The sequence below is a fragment of the Salmo salar genome, chromosome ssa01, assembly GCF_905237065.1.
Source record: "Salmo salar chromosome ssa01, Ssal_v3.1, whole genome shotgun sequence".
NCBI lineage: Eukaryota > Metazoa > Chordata > Actinopteri > Salmoniformes > Salmonidae > Salmo > Salmo salar.
This window is the reverse complement of record NC_059442.1, coordinates 14,315,523-14,335,031: the sequence shown is the minus strand read 5'-3', so window position 1 is coordinate 14,335,031 and position 19,509 is coordinate 14,315,523. Positions and strand designations below refer to the sequence as shown.

The window sequence follows — 19,509 nt, the reverse complement described above, 5'->3', positions numbered from 1 at the left end:
ACCAAAAGGTTGCAAGATCGAATCCCCGAGTTGAAGGTAAAAATATGTCGTTCTGCCCCTGAACAAGGCAGTTAACCCACTTTTCCTAGGCTGTCATTGAAAATAAGAATTTGTTCTTAACTGACTTGCCTAGTTAAATAAAGGTTAAAAAAAGAATATGCACTAAGCTTAAAACAGGCTTACCCTGTAGCTTCCATAGCTCTTACAGGTTGGGGGTGTACCTGGCTCAAGGAGCCTAACCACTTGAATTCTAAAACAGAACTTAATTACTCTCCAAAACAAGCCCATATATGCCCAAGGTACACTTCCTGGAACATACCAATATGTAGGGCAATAGAACACCAACACCTGGCTAGTACAAATGTAACTGGTTTCCTTGTAATTACCTCATCACATACATTCTGCCTACAACAGATGTGACCATTTCCATGTACTCTTTAAATTTGGCACACGTTAAATAGCATTAATAGTTAATGGAACCGGCGAATGGCGGCAACCCAGTAACATATAACAGTGTGCGTAGATGCGCGTGCTCCTGACGCACAACCCAAATGACACAGACAGGACACACGGCACTCCGACACAACGTGGGAAGTATGAACAAAGGAAAACATTAACAGAATGAACTAAACAGAGTTTCTAGCTCGTGGGTGTTAACGATGATTCTCTGCACAGAAACGTTTCACTCTTGAGTAGGCTATAGACCGGTAAATTACCGCATTGATGTGTGCAACAGATTATATGAAACTACTTTTTCCATACAAACATTTTCCTTCGGAACTGGGCATAAACTACACTGAGGGACAAAATATTAGGAACACCTGCTCTTTCCATGACAGACTGAACAGGTGAATCCAAGTGAAGGCTATGATCCCTTATTGATGTCACCTGTTAAATCCACTTCAAATCAGTGTAGGTGAAGGGGAGGAGAAAGGTTAAAGAAGGATTTTTAAGCCTTCAGACAATCTAGACATGGATTGTGTATGTGTGCCATTCAGAGGTTAAATGGGCAAGACAAAACATTTAAGTGCCTTTGAACAGGTTATGGTAGTAGGTGACAGGCACACCAGTTTAAGTGTGTCAATAACTGCAACGCTGCATGGTTTTTCACGCTCAACATTTTCTTTTATCAAGAATGTTCCACCACCCAAAGGACATCCAGCTAACTTGAAACAACTGTGGGAAGCATTGGAGTCGACATGGGCCAGCATGTCTGTGGAACGATTTCGTCACCTTGTAGAGTCCATCCCTGGTGAATTGAGGCTGTTCTGAGAGCAAAAGGGGGTGTAACTCAATATTAGCATGGTGTTCCTAATGTTTTGTACATTCAGTGTATATTTAAGTGATAATGCCCGAGAAACCGGTGTTTGGAGGATATATTGGCACAAGTGTTGTTAGGCCTGATTCGTTCTTATCCCTTGCTTGCTAGCTTGCCAACTACAGCTAACTTACAGCCAAGTCAAAAAGTGCAGCCAGAATAAAAGTAGCTGCATTTGCATTTGTTTAAGCTGTTTTCTAGTGATGTTTATTTGGATACATCCATAACAATGAGCTAATGAGGCTCGATTTCACCTGGCATAGATGATGTGCTTTACTCGTCAGGACACTGTTGCTCAGAGGAGCTAGCCAACAACACAGCTAACACAATCACTTCAATCTGAAGCTGGAAAGACTGCAAACTAGCTGCACTTCATTACAGCTTTTTTCAATTGACATTTCTTTGTATAGATCCATAAAAATTATGCCAGATGATTAATGATTTCGACCGGCTGAGAAACGCTGCCTGCGTGCCTGTCTGTCTCGTCCAGACTCCCGACACGTTCATTACTATGTGACAGCTGGAGATTGAATTTGAATATTGAAACAATGTTACAAATGTCGGAGAGACAGACAGCAAGGTTTATACAAATCTCTGGTGTTGAAAACTAAATGTTAGTCTAAAAGAAATGTGAGATAATGTCTAGATGCTTTTTATAGTGGAGATGATGTTTATACAGTGCTTGGCTGTGCTTATTGCACGGTCAGAGGGAACAGAGTAAATAGGCGTTTTTAACGTCATAGATTTAGCCGGTGGTAACTTGTGGAATAGACACCGGCTGGAATGTGGTTTTAACCAATCAGCATTCAAGATTAGACCCACCCGTTGTATAAACTGTAGCTTACTGCTAACAAAGAACTATAAACTGTAGCTTACTGCTAACAAAGAACTGTATACTGCTAACAAAGAACTATAAACTGTAGCTTACTGCTGACAAAGGACTGTAAACTGTAGCTTACTGCTGACAAAGGACTGTAAACTGTAGCTTACTGCTAACAAAGAACTGTAAACTGTAGCTTAATGCTAACAAAGGAGCTAAATAATGATATAGTCATGTGCAGTATAATGCTTCTAGAAAGAAAAGGAAAATGCATAAGAGAAATAGAATGCGCTATTTTAATGTAATGACAAATTACACAATGTTCGTGAAGAGTGGGCATAAATCCACTTCGTCCCAGTCAGTGAAGCCTACTGTATCACTGCAGTCTTGTTCATACAGTAGGATAGTTTGCTGTGTGTGTGATGGCTCTCACACGACTAATGTCAGCCTACAAGGGACCAGGAGTTGTCCCATAGTCAGGCCACATGATGCTGGAAAGACTCCTGACCTTAACCAGTACAATTCACAAAGAGTGCTGATCTGGGATCAGGTCCCCAGCATGCCTACTCTGAGACTCTTTGTGAATACGGGCCCAGGTGCAGTATCCTGACTCTCCAGTCTCACCTTCTTCCAGCATGTGAAGCTGGGCGCCCTGAAGGACCTTCTGCTGGACGACCAGGGAGACTTCAACAGGATGTGCGGGGCCATGAAGAAGATTGGCCTGGACGACACGGAGAAGCTGGACCTGTTCAGGGTGGTGGCCGGGGTGCTGCACCTGGGCAACGTCGACTTTGAGGAGACTGGGAGCACATCGGGTAAATCAAGTTACCTACACAACCTCTCTCTTAAGGAGTTTTCACACATAGCTCAGAGGTATAGTTCGATTCAGTTTGGTTATTTGTTACATTACATATTTTTTTCATTTGGTTCGGTTGGTTTCACATTGCCAAATGTCAAACAAACTAAAACACCTAAACAAAACCACGTGTCCATGCTAGTAATTTGTTTATTGGCCAAAAATGCATCTATGAAAAAGTTAAATCCATCGATGACTGTCAAGAAGAATCACTTGTGTGTCCCGAACATCATGTTACTTTCGCTTTGGTCTTCCAACAACATGCGACGTGTATAGGCTATATTCAGCAGCCTATATCTCCGCTCATAAATGTGCTGCTATACTCAAATGTTTCAGCCATATCAAGATATGATGCTGCGTGCATTTCATCAAATGCTCGCAGTCAAACAACCAATAATACTGCGTGAGTCTGTTTTTTTCCCTGTGTTTTTTACGAAACGCATTCTCACCTGCAGCGAACCCCGGTATGAGTTTGGTGCGTTGTTTACTGCGCTCCCAAGTGTGGATAGTGTGTTCACACCAGTCCAAACAAACCAAAATAAGGGGGGAATTTGGTAAACCGCTCCAAACCAGTTTGGTGTGAAAGCCCCATTATTGTAGCTCTCTCGTCTCGTCTCCTTCCTCTAGTCTCCTCTTGTCTCGTCTCCTCTAGTCTCGTCTCCTCTAGTCTCGTCTCCTTCCTCTAGTCTCGTCTCCTTCCTCTAGTCTCGTCTCCTTCCTCTAGTCTCGTCTCCTTACTCTAGTCTCGTCTCCTTCCTCTAGTCTCCTCTCGTCTCGTCTATTACAATGTCCCCACACCTACGCAGATACACATACAGGCGCAGAGTTCTCCCACGCCACCTTGCGCCACCCACTGGTCTCGTCTAATCTAGTCTCTTCTACTCTAATCTCCTCTCCTTTCGTCTACACTACTCTCGTCCCTTCTCGTCAACTCTCCTCATCTCGTCTACACTACTCTCCTCTTGTCTCCTACTCGCCTTTCATCATCTCGTCTACACTACTCTCCTCTCGTCTACTCTCCTTTCCTCTACTGTTGACTTACCCTATTCCGTACAAATTTGCGCAACTGCGGCGTTCAAATGAGGCTGCAATGAAAACTAATGGGACTGTAGCGACTGTGTTGGCATCAAAATCTGGGGTGTGAACTACGTTTCTATTCAAGCGTTGATTGACATGGTAAAGGCTCGATAGTATTGGAGAATTGTTGAAAAAACGCCCCCCTCCGATGCTGTACATTAAATTGGGACGTGTCATGACGTAACGTACAGCACGCATAATGCAACTCATTCTGTGTCATACAGCTTCTCTCCACCAGGTGTAGTGTTTCTCTCACAGATTAAAAACAAAACAAGACAGGAACACGGTAAGGTGGGTTACATAGTCAATTGTTCAACTGAATGCATTCATTTTGTGTCATCACTGCAAGCCATCATGACTCTTAAAAGCCGCGACAGCCGCTGTTTACTTCTGAAGATGACTTTAGCGCCGCCCAAAAACCCGATTTCAAATTCGACACAAACCTTCAAATAGATATGTAATGACACATTATATAAACTCTTTGTTGTGTTATAAATTAGACATTTTAGAGGTGATAAATTGGACAGATTTCGTAGTTTTCGCTTCCCAACCCGCCATTTTTAAAAACCTGACAGAGCTCATTGCCTTCTTCAATCATGCAGAGACGGGCAGCATGAAGATCTCCTCATTTGATTTGGCTGGAAAGGGGAGAAATTGTGCTTTACAATGGTATTCATATTACAGTTGACCTGGAAGTATTTTTGGGGCTCTAAAATAAGGTCAATTGTACGTTACAGCGCGATATACAAAAGTGCGTTAGCTAGCTATAGTCTCCTCTCCTCTAGTCTCCTTCCTCTAGTCTCCTCTCCTCTAGTCTCCTCTCCTCTAGTCTCCTTCCTCTAGTCTCCTCTCCTCTAGTCTTCTCTCCTCTAGTCCCCCCTCCTCTGCTTTCCTCCCCTCTACTCTAATCTCCTCCCCGACTCTAGTCTCCTCTCCTCCTCTCGTCTCCAATAGTGTCCTCGACTCTAGTGTCCTCGACTCGTGTCCTCGACTCTAGTGTCCTCGACTCGACTCTAGTCTCCTATCCTCTAGTCTCCTCTACACTAGTCTCCTCACCTCTTCTTTCTTCTCCTCTAGTCTCTCCTTTTCTTTCCTCTCGTCTAGTCTCCTCTACTCTCCTGTAGTCTCCTCTACTCTCCTGTAGTCTCCTCTACTCTCCTGTAGTCTCCTCTACTCTCCTGTAGTCTCCTCTACTCTCCTGTAGTCTCCTCTACTCTCCTGTAGTCTCCTCTACTCTCCTGTAGTCTCCTCTACTCTCCTGTAGTCTCCTCTACTCTCCTGTAGTCTCCTCGGCTCTCCTGTAGTCTCCTCGGCTCTCCTCTAGTCCCCTCTACTCTAGTCTCCTCTCTTCTAGTGTCCTCTTCTTTCCTCTCGTCTACACTACTCTCCTCTCGTCTCCTCTCCTCTACTCCCCACCCCTTGCTGACACATTCTTCTCTGTCGGGTCTCACTGTCCCACTTTGGAAGTAGACCCATTGAAAAGAACATGCTCAACTGAAACCACTCTCCTATAATGTAACTGACCCAGAAGTGCTGAAATGCATCTGACAGATAGGAAAAGTCATGATTCAAGCTGAAGATGGATGATGTAATAGAGTACTGCCTGGAGAGCAGATATTACCTGGAACATCGCACGGTGCTCTCACTCCTCTGAAATGGATACATCTGCCCATTTCCCTCCATCACACCCTCTTCCTGTCTTTGCAGGACATTATCTAGGCCGACTTCACTGCCTGCAATGAAGCCATTACGTCTGCAGAATGTGTGGCGTGTGTTCACCATGAGATGCTGTATTCAAGCACTAGGCAGCAGAAAGAAAGAAGTAGAATCCATCCAAAATCCAATTGAAGTGGCATGATGGAAGTTGCCCGTTTCTTTGTGTGCGCACCAATCATTTGTGTGTGTGTGTGTGTGTGTGTGTGTGTGTGTGTGTGTGTGTGTGTGTGTGTGTGTGTGTGTGTGTGTGTGTGTGTGTGTGTGTGTGTGTGTGTGTGTGTGTGTGTGTGTGTGTGTGTGTGTGTGTGTGGTGCATATGCGTGTCTACTTGTGTGTGTGTGTGTGTTTCCAGGCGGCTGCATCCTGATGAACCAGTCCAGTCCGACACTAGCCTACTGTGCTGACCTCCTGGGGTTGGACCAGGAAGACCTGAGAGTCAGCCTCACCACCAGGGTCATGCTCACAACAGCAGGGGGCGCCAAAGGAACAGTTATCAAGTAAGAATACCTCTAAATTAGATGAGTAGATTCTATTGGTTTCTCGCAGTCATTTTACTATAAAATAGTAAAATCCTAATTGATTGTAAATCCACTACTGCTGCACTTAGCATCATGCCCTTATCTACTAGTTTAGGCCAGGGTCAACATTGTGGTGTGGTGAAGAAGATTAGCGCTGAATTCCAATTTCATACCCTTCTCCCACACGAGTACACTTTTCACTCCCCTCAAGGGTTTCAATGTGTCGAGGGCATGGGCCAGAGGGAGTTTCAGCTGTTTCATAATTCAGTGCAGGGCTCTGGTATGTGGAGCTGAGAAAAGATGAAAGATTACACTTTTTGTTGGCCAGGGGTGAAAATACCGTATTCCCATACAGTGAGACTGTGTGGCGTAATGCTCTGTCTTGATGCTACGTATGTTGACGTCTCCTCATTACGATGGACCCAGTCAGTAGAGAGGCTAAAGATGGGCTAATCGTATAGGCTACATCTATACTGTTTAATCCACTATGGCACTGGCCCGACAGTAATAGTCCTGATGGCTCTTAAACCCATTTGGGACATGCTTAGCCACCCTTATTTATATAGATGGATTGCATAAGAGGGAAAAGCTTAAAACTTAACTAAGTCTGGTACATTGTGGATCTAGTCTTGAGTATGCTATAAAGCTGTTTATATGATGTAACCCATACACACAATTCAACCCTTCATTCAAGTTCATGTGGAATGAGCACTCAATAATTTAATTATCCTTACTCAATATTAATCTCTGCTCATTCACAAATTACTATTTGTTTTTATTCATTCTTATACACTCAGGGCTCAACGAACGAATTGAAAATCTAAGCCCTGGCGGTAGCGCTATAGGTAAGGGGGGTGTCAAATATTTTTGCTAATTTCACAACCAGAATTATGGGCGCAGTAACTGACGCGAAAGGGCTGTCTTTTGATGAATAAACAAGTTGAAGGTGTGTCGGGGCTTGACCCCTCACTGGCCAATCAGAACGTGCTCCATGGCTAAATACAATACATTCGGAAAGTATTCAGACCCCTTGACTTTTTCCACATTGTGTTACTTTAAAGCCTTATTCTAAAATGATTTAAGTAAAACATTATCCTCATCAATCTACACACAATAACCCATAATGACAAAGCGAAAACAGGTTTAGAGAAATTTTAGCAAATTTATTAACCTGTTATGGATAGGGGGCAGTATTTTCACGGCCGGATTAAAAAAACGTACCCGATTTAATCTGATTATTACTCCTGCCCAGAAACTAGAATATGCATATAATTATTAGCTTTGGATAGAAAACACTCGCTTTTTTACGAGAAAAATGGCATAAAAATTGATTTTAAACAGCGGTTGACATGCTTCGAAGTACGGTCATGGAATATTTAGATTTTTTTTGTCACGAAACGCGTCGGGCGCGTAACCCTTCGTCACCCTTGGATAGTGTCTTGAACGCACGAACAAAACGCCGCTATTTGGATATAACTATGGATTATTTTGAACCAAACCAACATTTGTTATTGAAGTAGCAGTCCTGGGAGTGCATTCTGACGAAGAACACCAAAGGTAATCAAACTTTTCTAATAGTAAATCGGAGTTTGGTGAGGGTCAAACTTGGTGGGTGTCAAAATAGCTAGCCGTGATGGCTGGGCTATCTACTCAGAATATTGCAAAATGTGCTTTCACCGAAAAGCTATTTTAAAATCGGACACCTCGATTGCACAAAGGAGTTCTGTATCTATAATTCTTAAAATAATTGTTATCTTTTTTGTGAACGTTTATCGTGAGTAATTTAGTAAATTCACCGGAAGTGTTCGGTGGGAATGCTAGTTCTGAACGTCACATGCTAATGTAAAAAGCTGGTTTTTGATATAAATATGAACTTGATTGAACAAAACATGCATGTATTGTATAACATAATGTCCTAGGCGTGTCATCTGATGAAGATCATCAAAGGTTAGTGCTGCATTTAGCTGTGGTTTTGTTTTTTGTGACATTATATGCTAGCTTGAAAAATGGGTGTCTGATTATTTCTGGCTGGGTACTCTGCTGACATAATCTAATGTTTTGCTTTTGCTGTAAAGCCTTTTTGAAATCGGACAGTGTGGTTAGATAAAGGAGAGTCTTGTCTTTAAAATGGTGTAAAATAGTCATATGTTTGAAAAATTGAAGTTTTGGGTTTTTTGAGGAATTTGTAATTCGCGCCACGCCTATCATTGGATATTGGAGCAGGTGTTCCGCTAGCGGAACATCTAGATGTAAGAGGTTAAACACAAACAAAGAAATACCTTATTTACTTATCTAAGTATTTAGACCCTTTGCTATGAGACTCGAAATTGAGCTCGGGTGCATCCTGTTGCCTTTGCTCAGCCTTGATGTTTCTACAACTTGGAGTCCACCTGTGGTCAATTCAATTGATTTGGACATGATTTGGAAAGGCACACCTGTCTATATAAGGTCCCACAGTTGACAGTGCATGTCAGAGCAAAAACCAAGCCATGAGGTCGAAGAAATTGTCTATAGAGCTCCGAGGCAGGATTGTGTCGAAGGTCCAAGAACACAGTGGCTTCCATCATTCTTAAATGGAAGAAGTTTGGAACCACCAAGACCCTTCTTAGAGCTGGCCGCCCGGCCAATCTGAGCAATCGGGGGAGAAGAGCCTTGGTATAGGAGGTGACCAAGAACCCAATGGTCACTCTGACAGAGCTCCAGAGTTAATCTGTGGAAATGGGAGAACTTTCCAGAAGGACCATTTATTTTGCATTTATTTTATTTAACCTTTATTTAACTAGGCAGGTCAGTTAAGAACAAATTCTTATTTACAATGGCGGCCTACCAAAAGGCAAAGGCCTCCTGTGGGGACGGGGGCTGTGATTTAAAAATAAAACAATTTAATAAAAATAGGACATAACACACATCACGACGAGAGACAGCACAACACTACATAGAGACCTAAGACAACAACATAGCATGGCAGCAACACATGAAAACACAGCATGGGAGCAACACAACATGACAACAACATGGTAGCAGCACAAAACATGGTACAAACATTATTGGGCACAGACAACAGCACAAAGGGCAAGAAGGTAGAGACAACAATACATCATGCAAATCAGTCACAACTGTCAGTGAGAGTGTCCATGATTGAGTCTTTGAATGAAGAGATTGAGATAAAACTGTCCAGTTTGAGTGATTGTTGCAGCTCGTTCCAGTCGATAGCTGCAGCAAACTGAAAAGACGAGCAACCCAGGGATGTGTGTGCTTTGGGGACCTTTAACCGAATGTGACTGGCAGAATGGGTGTTGTATGTGGAGGATGAGGGCTGCAGTAGATATCTCAGATAGGGGCGAGTGAGGCCTAAGAGGGTTTTATAAGTAAGCATCAGCCAGTGGGTCTTGCGACGGGTATACAGAGATGACCAGTTTACAGAGGAGTATAGAGTGCAGGGATGTCATATTAGGAGCATTGGTGGCAAATCTGATGGCCGAATGGTAAAGAACATCTAGCCGCTCGAGAGCAACCGTACCTGCCGGTCTATAAATTATGTCTTCGTAATCTAGGATGGTCATCTGAATCAGGGTTAGTTTGGCAGCTGGGGTGAAAGAGGAGCAATTACAATAGAGGAAACCAAGTCTAGATGTAACTTTAGCCTGAAGCTTTGATATGTGCTGAGAGAAGGACAGTCTACCATCTAGTCATACTCCCAAGTACTTGTTTGAGGTGACAACCTCAAGCTCTAAACCCTCAGAGGTAGTAATCACACCTGTGGGAAGAGGGGCATTCTTCTTACCAAACCACATGACCTTTGTTTTGGAGGTGTTCAGAACACGGTTAAGGGCAGAGAAAGCTTGTTGGACACTAAGAAAGCTTTGTTGTAGAGGGTTTAACACAAAATCCTGGGAGGGGCCAGCTGAGTATAAGACTGTGTCATCTGCATATAAATGTATGAGAGAGCTTCCTACTCCCTGAGCTATGTTGTTGATGTAAATTGAGAAGAGCGTGGGGCCTAGGATCTAGCCTTTGGGTACTCCCTTGGTGACAGGCAGTGGTTGAGACAGCAAATGTTCTGACTTTATACACTGCACTCTTTGAGAGTGGTAGTTAGCAAACCAGGCCAAAGACCCCTCAGAGACACCAATACTCCTTAACCGGCCCACAAGAATGGAATGGTCTACCGTATCAAAAGCTTTGACCAAGTCAATAAAAATAGCAGCACGACATTTCTTATAATCAAGGGCAATGGTGACATTGAGGACCGTTAAAGTTGCAGTGACACATCATAACCTGAGCGGAAACCAGATAGAATACTATAGACATGAAGAAAGCCAGTCAGTTGATTATTGACAAGTTTTTCCAACACTTTATAAACAGGGTAAAATAGAACAGTTAGGATCAGCTTGATCTCCCCCTTTAAATAAAGGACACACCATGGCTGCCTTCCAAGCAATGGGAACCTCTCCAGAAAGGGGAGAGGGGTTAAAAATGTCAGAGATAGGCTTGGCGATGATAGGGGCAGCAAATAAGAAAGGGTCTAAACCATCTGACCCAGATGTTTTTTGGGGGGTCAAGTTTAAGGAGCTCCTTTAGCACCTCGGACACAGTGACTGCCTGCAGGGAGAAACTGCCTGCAGGGAGAAACTTTGTAGCAGGGCAGGGAAAAAAGAGGGAGGTGCATTGGGGCTAGTCGCATTAGAAGGGGTGGGAGATGAGGACATTTTGGATGGGCAAGGAGGCATGGCTGAGTCAAATAGGAATCCTGACTTAATGAAGTGGTGATTTAAAAAGCTCAGCCATGTATTTCTTGTCAGTAACAACCACATCAACATTAAGGGACATGGGCAGCTGTGAGGAGGGTTTATTCTCTAGGTCTTTAACCGTTTTCCAGAACTTCTTGGTGTTAGACCCACAGAGAGAGAACTGCTCCTTAAAGTAACTAACTTTGGCCTTCCGGATATAGCCTGAGTGCACTTATTTATCATTTGCCTGAACGAGAGCCAGTCAGTCTAAGTATGCGTGTGTTGGGTCTTTTCGCCAAATGCAGTTCTTGAGGTGGAGTAACTCTGCAAGATCACGGTCGAACCAGGGGCTGAACCTGTTTTGAATTCTCATTTTCTTTTTTTTCGGGCATGTTTGTTAACAATATCACTGAAAATATCAAAAAAGAAGGTCCAAGTGTCTTCAACAGAGGGGATCAAGCTGATTTTATACCATTTTACAGAGGCCAGTTCATGAACGAAAGCTTGCTCATTTAAGTTTTTTAGCAAGCGTCTACTGTATGACAAATCAGGACAGGTCGTTTCACTGAACAGCCATAATGAACACAGGCTGTAAAACAGTGATCACTCATTTCATTACAGAAAACACCAGACTGATACCTTTCAGGATTATTTGTGAGGAAAACATTGAGGAGAGTAGCATTTTCTGGGTGTGTGGAGTCATACCTTGTGGGATTGGAAATAATCTGATAAAGATTTAGGGAGTCTCATTGCTTTAGGACTTGGTCAGGTGGTTTAACCATTTCTGCAGCACTCCACCAATCAGGCCTTTATGGTAGAGTGGCCAGACGGACACCACTCCTCAGTAAAAGGCAGACGACAGCCCGCTTGGAGTTGCCAAAAGGCACATAAAGACTCTCAGACCATGAGAAACAAGATTCTCTTGTCTGATGAAACCAAGATTAAACTCTTTGGCCTGAATGCCAAGCGTCACATCTTAAGGAAACCTGGCACCATCCCTACTGTGAAGCATGGTGGTGGCAGCATCATGCTGTGGGGATGTTTTTCAGTGGCAGGTACTGGGAAACTAGTAAGGATCGAGGGAAAGATGAACCGAGCAGAGTACAGCGAGATCCTTGATGAAAACCTGCTCCAGAGTGCTCAGGACTTCAGACTGGGGGCGAAGGTTCACCTTCCGACAGGACAACAACCCTAAGCACACAACCAAGAGAACGCAGGAGTGGCTTTGGGAAACAAGTCTCTCAATGTCCTTGAGTGGCCCAGCCTGAGGCTGGACTTGAACCGGATCTAACATGTCTGGAGAGAACTGAAAATAGCTGTGCAGTGATGCTCCCCATCCAAAGTGACTGAGCTTGAGAGGTTCTGCAGAGAAGAATGGGAGAAACTCCCCAAATACAGGTGTGCCAGGCTTTTAGCGTCATACCCAATAAGACTCGATGCTGTAATCGCTGCAAAAAAGGTGCTCCAACAAAGTACTGAGTAAAAGGTCTGAATACTTATGTAAATGTGATATTTCCAGGGGGTTTTTTTTAACATAAATTTGCAGCATAAAAAAATACTGCCTTTGCTTTGTCATTATGGGGTATTGTGTGTAGATTGATGAGGGGAAAAAACTATTTATTCAATTTTAGAGTAAGGCCGTAACATAACAAAATGTGGAAAAATTCAAGGGGTCTGAAAACGTTCCGACTGCACTGTACAGTGTGGTTACTTCAAGTTGTGTATTTACTGTATTTTATGTATTGCGTTGTCATCAACTCAAATTCGAATGTTAGTCCGTTACAGCCTATTTTGTTAAATAGCCTACAGAAACAAAATAAGAAAATGTAGGCCTATCCCATATTTGCCAAATATGCTGAATATGTTTTTGAACAGTAATCGCATGGCTTCAATATGGAAATATATTGTTAAAATAGCATGCACACTGATATATAGGCCTACTGTAAAATGTGTTATGTCTGAGCTATGGACAGGCCAAACATTTTCAATAAATAAAATTAAATTCACTATTGATAAGACCTAAAAAGACAGTGAATAATTCTAATAAAACAAAACAACTTGTTGTAAATAGGCTGTCTAAATACAGTTACAGGCACCATAATTACTCCTTGTAGGCATATAATATTAGGAGTAGACAATGTAGGATTTTACACACATTCAAACTTTTTTAATAGGAGCTGGAAAAAGAGCCAATATAAAGAGACTGGGAACGTTCACTCATCGAAGCAGAATATATATATATATAGCTAAAGCCTACCATCAACACCCCTCCCACCTCAACGCAAGCCAGATGATGTTAGACAGGTAAATTGACGAACCTGGCGTAAGGGCTGGGAAAATGACAGTTTTTACACAACGAAATTGCAAACTAACGTGCATTTGACATTTGTGCCTCCTTAACGCCAGCTGAGAATAGAGCCCACAGTGTTCCTAGACAGCTATTTCAAAGCAGAGGTCCTAGGAGGAAACCAGTGGTGCTGTATTGATACCATCCAAGAGTAACAGGGCTGGATTAATATTTCAACAGGCCCAGATGCAGCCTGGCCTCAGTCTTTTCTCACCATGAATAATGTATCTGAGGGGAGGGAGCCTGGTGCCTTGAAAGCAGGTGGATTTTAAATGTTTTATTTAAACTTTATTTAACTAGGCAAGTCAGTTAAGAACAAATTCTTATTTACAATGACGGCCTACCGGGAAACAGTGGGTTTACTGCCTTGTTCAGGGGCAGAACAACAGATTTTTACCATGTCAACTCTGGGATTCGATCCTTTCGTTTACTGGCCCAACGCTTTACCCACTAGGCTACCTGCCGCCCTGGAAAGGGGGCTGGGCCATGTCATTTAGACCAGACACTTCACCTTTTCCTGGGGAGGTTGAGAATCGGGGGGGCGTGAGTGGAGTGGCTGGTGTCTCAGGATCTGAAGGGTGAGTGGCTAAGGTCTATATGGAGAACCATTTAAGGAGGCTGATTGTGACTAGATTATAAATGAGAATATGTTGAGGACTGGGGTGAGAAGTAAGCAGAAATGGTATCTGGGCCTGACTTCAACAGGTCAAAGGTTTGTTCTGAATCTGCTGCTACAGCCCTAAGCCTGTTCAGGAGAGAAAAAACAGCAGGATACATTTTGAATAGTATTCCAGTCCACCATGTTAGATACCAGCCATGAGACTGGGTGCAGGATGGGGAGCACTACACCATAGCTGAACTTGTTCAGTTCAGAAGAACTATTCAACCACTTTGAATAATTGAAGCCAAGTGGTGTTGGAGAGTGCTATGGTAATGAGAGTGAGCCAGGGTTCAGGGAGTACAGTCACTTCTAATAGTGTCTCTTTTGACCTCCGGATCTCCTTGTCTTAGAAAATAACACTCTTATACTATCCTGTAAATACTAATTAAGAAACAACTCCAACTTTCTTTGCACATTAACCTGGTGTGAGAAATGGCTGCATTGATTAAAACGGTGTATTTTTATTAAGAAGTAGCCTTGTCACAGTTTTGGCTTCTCAGTGCCCCGCTGTCTTTTCCCCCCAGGGTGCCTCTGAAGGTGGAACAGGCAAACAATGCCCGGGACGCCCTGGCCAAGGCCGTGTACAGCTGCCTCTTCGATCACGTGGTCAGGAGGGTCAACCAGTGCTTCCCCTTCAACACCTCCTCCAACTTCATTGGGGTGCTGGATATTGCTGGCTTTGGTAAGTATGTTGTTCTAGAGCAGTGAGTTTCTCTGTCTGTTTTTTTCCCCTCTGTCTGTCTTTTCTGTCTATCTAGCCATCTGACCATTCATTTATCTGGTTGGCTTTTGTATCCTGCATGGCCTCACATAAACTCTTATCTTTCTAAAAACTTTACTAACTGACTTAATTGGATATATACAGTACCAGTAACTGCCTGAAGATGAGCATTCTTCATTCCCACACTGGACGTGGCAGATCATTTACACTGTCATGTTCTTATCCCCCCCTTCCCCCCTCCCCAGAGTATTTTGAGCACAACAGCTTTGAGCAGTTCTGCATCAACTACTGCAACGAGAAGCTGCAGCAGTTCTTCAACGAGCGCATACTAAAAGAGGTGAGTGGTTGATGGAGACTTGTGGGGGGCTCGGAGGTGGGTTGCTAGTGTTCTTTAGACCCAGGAGGATGTCGGTCAACAAGCTAAAGATGTGTAACACGCAACACACAGACACACACAGCCTGTGCGGTCTCTCCACAGACACACACAGCCTATGTAATCTCTCCATAGAAGAGTCACTCTACACATTACATTCATTAGAATGGTGATGTTTCTGTCTGTGGAGATGAGTGTTTCTCTTCTCTACTGGGGACTCCTGTTTTATTCATTGATTTGCAAAGGTCTCCAATTAACAATCGATAATCGAATTTTAAGGAATTTTCACAACGTTTGAACTAGATAAAACAGAGATTTGTGTCTGTTGGCCTGAAATGATCCAGAAATATAAGGAAATAAAAAGCCATTTTCAGTACTTGATTCAGTAAGTCATGAGTGTTGCTAGATCTACACTAAATCAAATTTTATTTGTCACATGCGCCAAATACAACCAGTGTAGAAATTGCAGTGAAATGTTTACTAACAAGCCCTTAACCAACAATGCACTAGCCCTATTAGGAGGATGAAAAAAGATCTGAGCCAGCATCAGTGGTTAGGAGAAACATCTTCTTACTTCAGTGTTGACTTGCAACTCTTTCTGCAGGAGCAAGAGCTGTATCAGAAGGAGGGACTGGGAGTCAGTGAAGTTCATTATGTCGACAACCAGGACTGTATAGGTGGGTGCCACTGCCAAACCATTTTCACCTTACTCCATTGAGCCATTTTTTTGTTTACAAGCAGACATGACATTCGAGTGATGTGCACGCATTCTTGCGTCAAAAAGCCCTGTAGCAGAATAGCAATATGCAGATATGTCGGGATGGGACCTTGACAAACTTAAGTGAGTGATGACCATGAAAAAGCAAGACGGATGACTAGAGCTATGATCAGCACGTATATTATTCTTCTGGTTTTATATAGCTCTAGTTGGGATATTTTACCTTGCCTTGCTGGCTTGGTATTTGTTATTGATCCCTATTATCTGTTGCCAAGGCAGCAGCTACTCTTCCTGCGGTCCAGCAAAATGAAGGCCGTTATACATTTCAACAGATTTAATTTTGGATTACATTTCAGAACAGATTGCATTTCATGACAGATTTAATTTCAGACGACATTTCGCAACAGATTTCATTTCAGACTACATTTCACAACAGATTTCACAACACATTGAGGTAGTTTGCTAGGTATTCTATCCTCCGAAGACATCTGCGACGTTGTAGACGATAAACATCTGATTACGTGTTTGTTAACTTGAACTGCATTTGAAGTTGGATGTTGTTGTATTGACTCCATAAACACTCCCCTTTCTGGGGCCGAACTGCGCTCACGACTTCTCATGACACAGCTGGGAGGGAAATGGGTCTATGTATTATTACACAGGTCTTGTTGTGTATTTCTTCTGCAGTAAGCTGTGAATCCCATTGAGATGCCTATGCAATATTTCATTCTATGGTGGAGCTCTTACATACCCCAAAATCTTTCTAATATTGCACTTACAGTATATCTACATAGATGCCAGGATATTTCCCAGAACCTGGTTCTCACATCTATCTCAACTCATCAGGGTGGAATGTCTAACTCCCCAAGAGCAGCTCCTAAACTATTTGGCTGTTTTAATATGTGAGACCGCACACTTTATAACAAGTCTCTAGGTGATGCATACTGTACCTGTACTGTAGGCTCCAAGGTCAAACATAATGTAAGGACTGGCTATAGAAAGAAAGAGATGAGATCTGTTTATGGACTGGCTTTAGAAAGAGATGGGATCTGTTTCTGGACTGGCTATAGAACGAAAGAGATGGGATCTGTTTCTGGACTGGCTTTAGAAAGAAGGAGATGGGATCTGTTTCTGGACTGGCTATAGAAGGAAAGAGATGGGATCTGTTTCTGGACTGGCTATAGAAGGAAAGAGATGGGATCTGTTTCTGGACTGGCTATAGAAGGAAAGAGATGGGATCTGTTTCTGGACTGGCTATAGAAGGAAAGAGATGGGATCTGTTTCTGGACTGGCTATAGAAGGAAAGAGATGGGATCTGTTTCTGGACTGGCTATAGAAGGAAAGAGATGGGATCTGTTTCTGGACTGGCTATAGAAAGAAAGAGATGGGATCGGTTTCTGGACTGGCTTTAGAAAGAGATGGGATCGGTTTCTGGACTGGCTTTAGAAGGAAAGAGATGGGATCTGTTTCTGGACTGGCTTTAGAAGGAAAGAGATGGGATCGGTTTCTGGACTGGCTATAGAAGGAAAGAGAGGGGATCTGTTTCTGGACTGGCTATAGAAAGAAAGAGTGGGGATCTGTTTCTGGACTGGCTTTAGAAAGAGATGGGACCCTGTTTCTGGACTGGCTATAGAAGGAAAGAGAGGGGATCTGTTTCTGGACTGGCTATAGAAGGAAAGATTTGGGATCTGGGTCTGGCTAGAGATGGCCTCTAAGAACCAAACAGAAGGAGAGGCAAGGAGAATTGTGAGTGCGCACATTGTAGAGATTGGAGTGGAAATCTCCAGCAGCAGGAGGAAATATAGAAATATGATTTACTTGAATCCCTGTATGTTTAACATGCTGGCCAAACCACTCGCGCATGTTGATTTTGTTCCCCCACACCAGACACGATAAGGTTATGCAGGTTAAAATATCAGAACAAACTCTGATCCAAATATGTTAATTTGGGGACATTTCAAAAAGCATTAAACATTTATGGCAATTTAGCTAGCTAGCTTGCTGCTGCTAGCTAATTTGTCCTGGGATATAAACATTTGGTTGTTATTTTACCTGAAATGCACAAGGTCCTCTACTCCAACAATTAATCCACAGATAAAACGGTAAACCAAATTCGTTTCTCGTCATCTCTCCTCCTTCCTTCAGGCTTCTTTTTCTTCTTTTGACTTTTTATGGCGGTTGGCAACCTGCAACTGGAGTGTGGATGTCAGTTCATCTTTCCATCACCCACGTGGGTATATGCTCCTAAACACCAATGAGGAGATGGCACGTGGGTATATGCTCCTAAACACCAATGAGGAGATGGCACGTGGGTATATGCTCCTAAACACCAATGAGGAGATGGCACGTGGGTATATGCTCCTAAACACCAATGAGGAGATGGCACGTGGGTATATGCTCCTAAACACCAATGAGGAGATGGCACGTGGGTATATGCTCCTAAACACCAATGAGGAGATGGCACTTGGGTATATGCTCCTAAACACCAATGAGGAGATGGCACGTGGGTATATGCTCCTAAACACCAATGAGGAGATGGCACGTGGGTATATGCTCCTAAACACCAATGAGGAGATGGCACGTGGGTATATGCTCCTAAACACCAATGAGGAGATGGCACGTGGGTATATGCTCCTAAACACCAATGAGGAGATGGCACGTGGGTATATGCTCCTAAACACCAATGAGGAGATGGGAGAGGCAGGACTTGGTGCACGTTGAGCATCACAAATAGAACCAAGTTTTATTTTAGCGACTGGCCACGCAGACGCTCACGAGCAGTGTGGGGGCAATGATTGAATAACATGTATGTGTACATTCATTTTGCAACGCACGTGACGTGTCCGGTCTGGTCAGCATGTAATGTTTAAGGCTCATACAAGACATGATGAGATGAGATACAGACTGGCAGAGGTGCAGACTGACGGAGAAGTAGCCCTCCACAGAGCACTCACACTTTCCAGAAACTGAGATTGGCTGAAACAGTTTGGGCTCATTCCCTACTGCTGTGGGCTTAACAATATAACTTATCCGGTGCTAGTGACTTGAGGGCACCACAACATTTGGCTCTTCATTAAACCAGGAAGTTTCCATCGCTGAGGGCTCTGAATGGAACCGGTCAGTGTAATGAGTGAGTGTCAGTGTTCTTTGAACCCCCTGAATTGGGGAGAGAGACTGAGAGACTCAGCCAGGCTGCCTGTGTTTTCACAACCCCACCTCCAGTGAATGGGATAAAACGTCTCGTTGGTGGCAAGGTGAACCATTTTAGATTTGTATATCAAACAGAGTTATGATTATTCAGCTGCCAGGTTAACTGGCAGCCATGAATAACGTTTATATGACTTGCAAATGACCTGCTGGATGTCCATTTAAATATATCATCAATCTCCCCCCAATTTATGCACAGGTGCCTAATAATGCAAATGTATTGGTGTGCCTCCGTCAGATCCTATTCCAAACATCATGTACTGAATGAATAATTCACTGGGACGTAGTATGATGAACATCTGGATAAACAAGGCATTGTGCCTCCAATTTCAACACCAGACGGCTCAGACCACACCGCACAGCGAAACCAGACGCCTCAGGCCACACCGCACAGCAAAACCAGACGCCTCGGGCCACACCGCACAGCGAAACCAGACGCCTCAGGCC

At 43.4% G+C, this 19,509-nt stretch overlaps 1 protein-coding gene across 3 annotated transcripts in view; it reads left to right on the top strand.

Annotated features, from left to right (window-relative positions):
* LOC106565365 (unconventional myosin-VI) overlaps positions 1 to 19,509 on the top strand; it is a 122,284-nt gene that overhangs the window by 54,903 nt on the left and 47,872 nt on the right. For all 3 annotated transcript variants that reach the window (XR_006769073.1, XM_014132524.2, XM_014132431.2), the window contains exons 11-15: positions 2,773 to 2,953; positions 6,140 to 6,284; positions 14,568 to 14,725; positions 15,010 to 15,101; positions 15,742 to 15,814. Coding sequence is in view for 2 of the 3 variants with exons in the window: in XM_014132524.2 (XP_013987999.2) it covers positions 2,773 to 2,953; positions 6,140 to 6,284; positions 14,568 to 14,725; positions 15,010 to 15,101; positions 15,742 to 15,814 (649 nt within the window). In the remaining variant the exon portion in view is untranslated. The remainder of the gene's footprint in view (positions 1 to 2,772; positions 2,954 to 6,139; positions 6,285 to 14,567; positions 14,726 to 15,009; positions 15,102 to 15,741; positions 15,815 to 19,509) is intronic.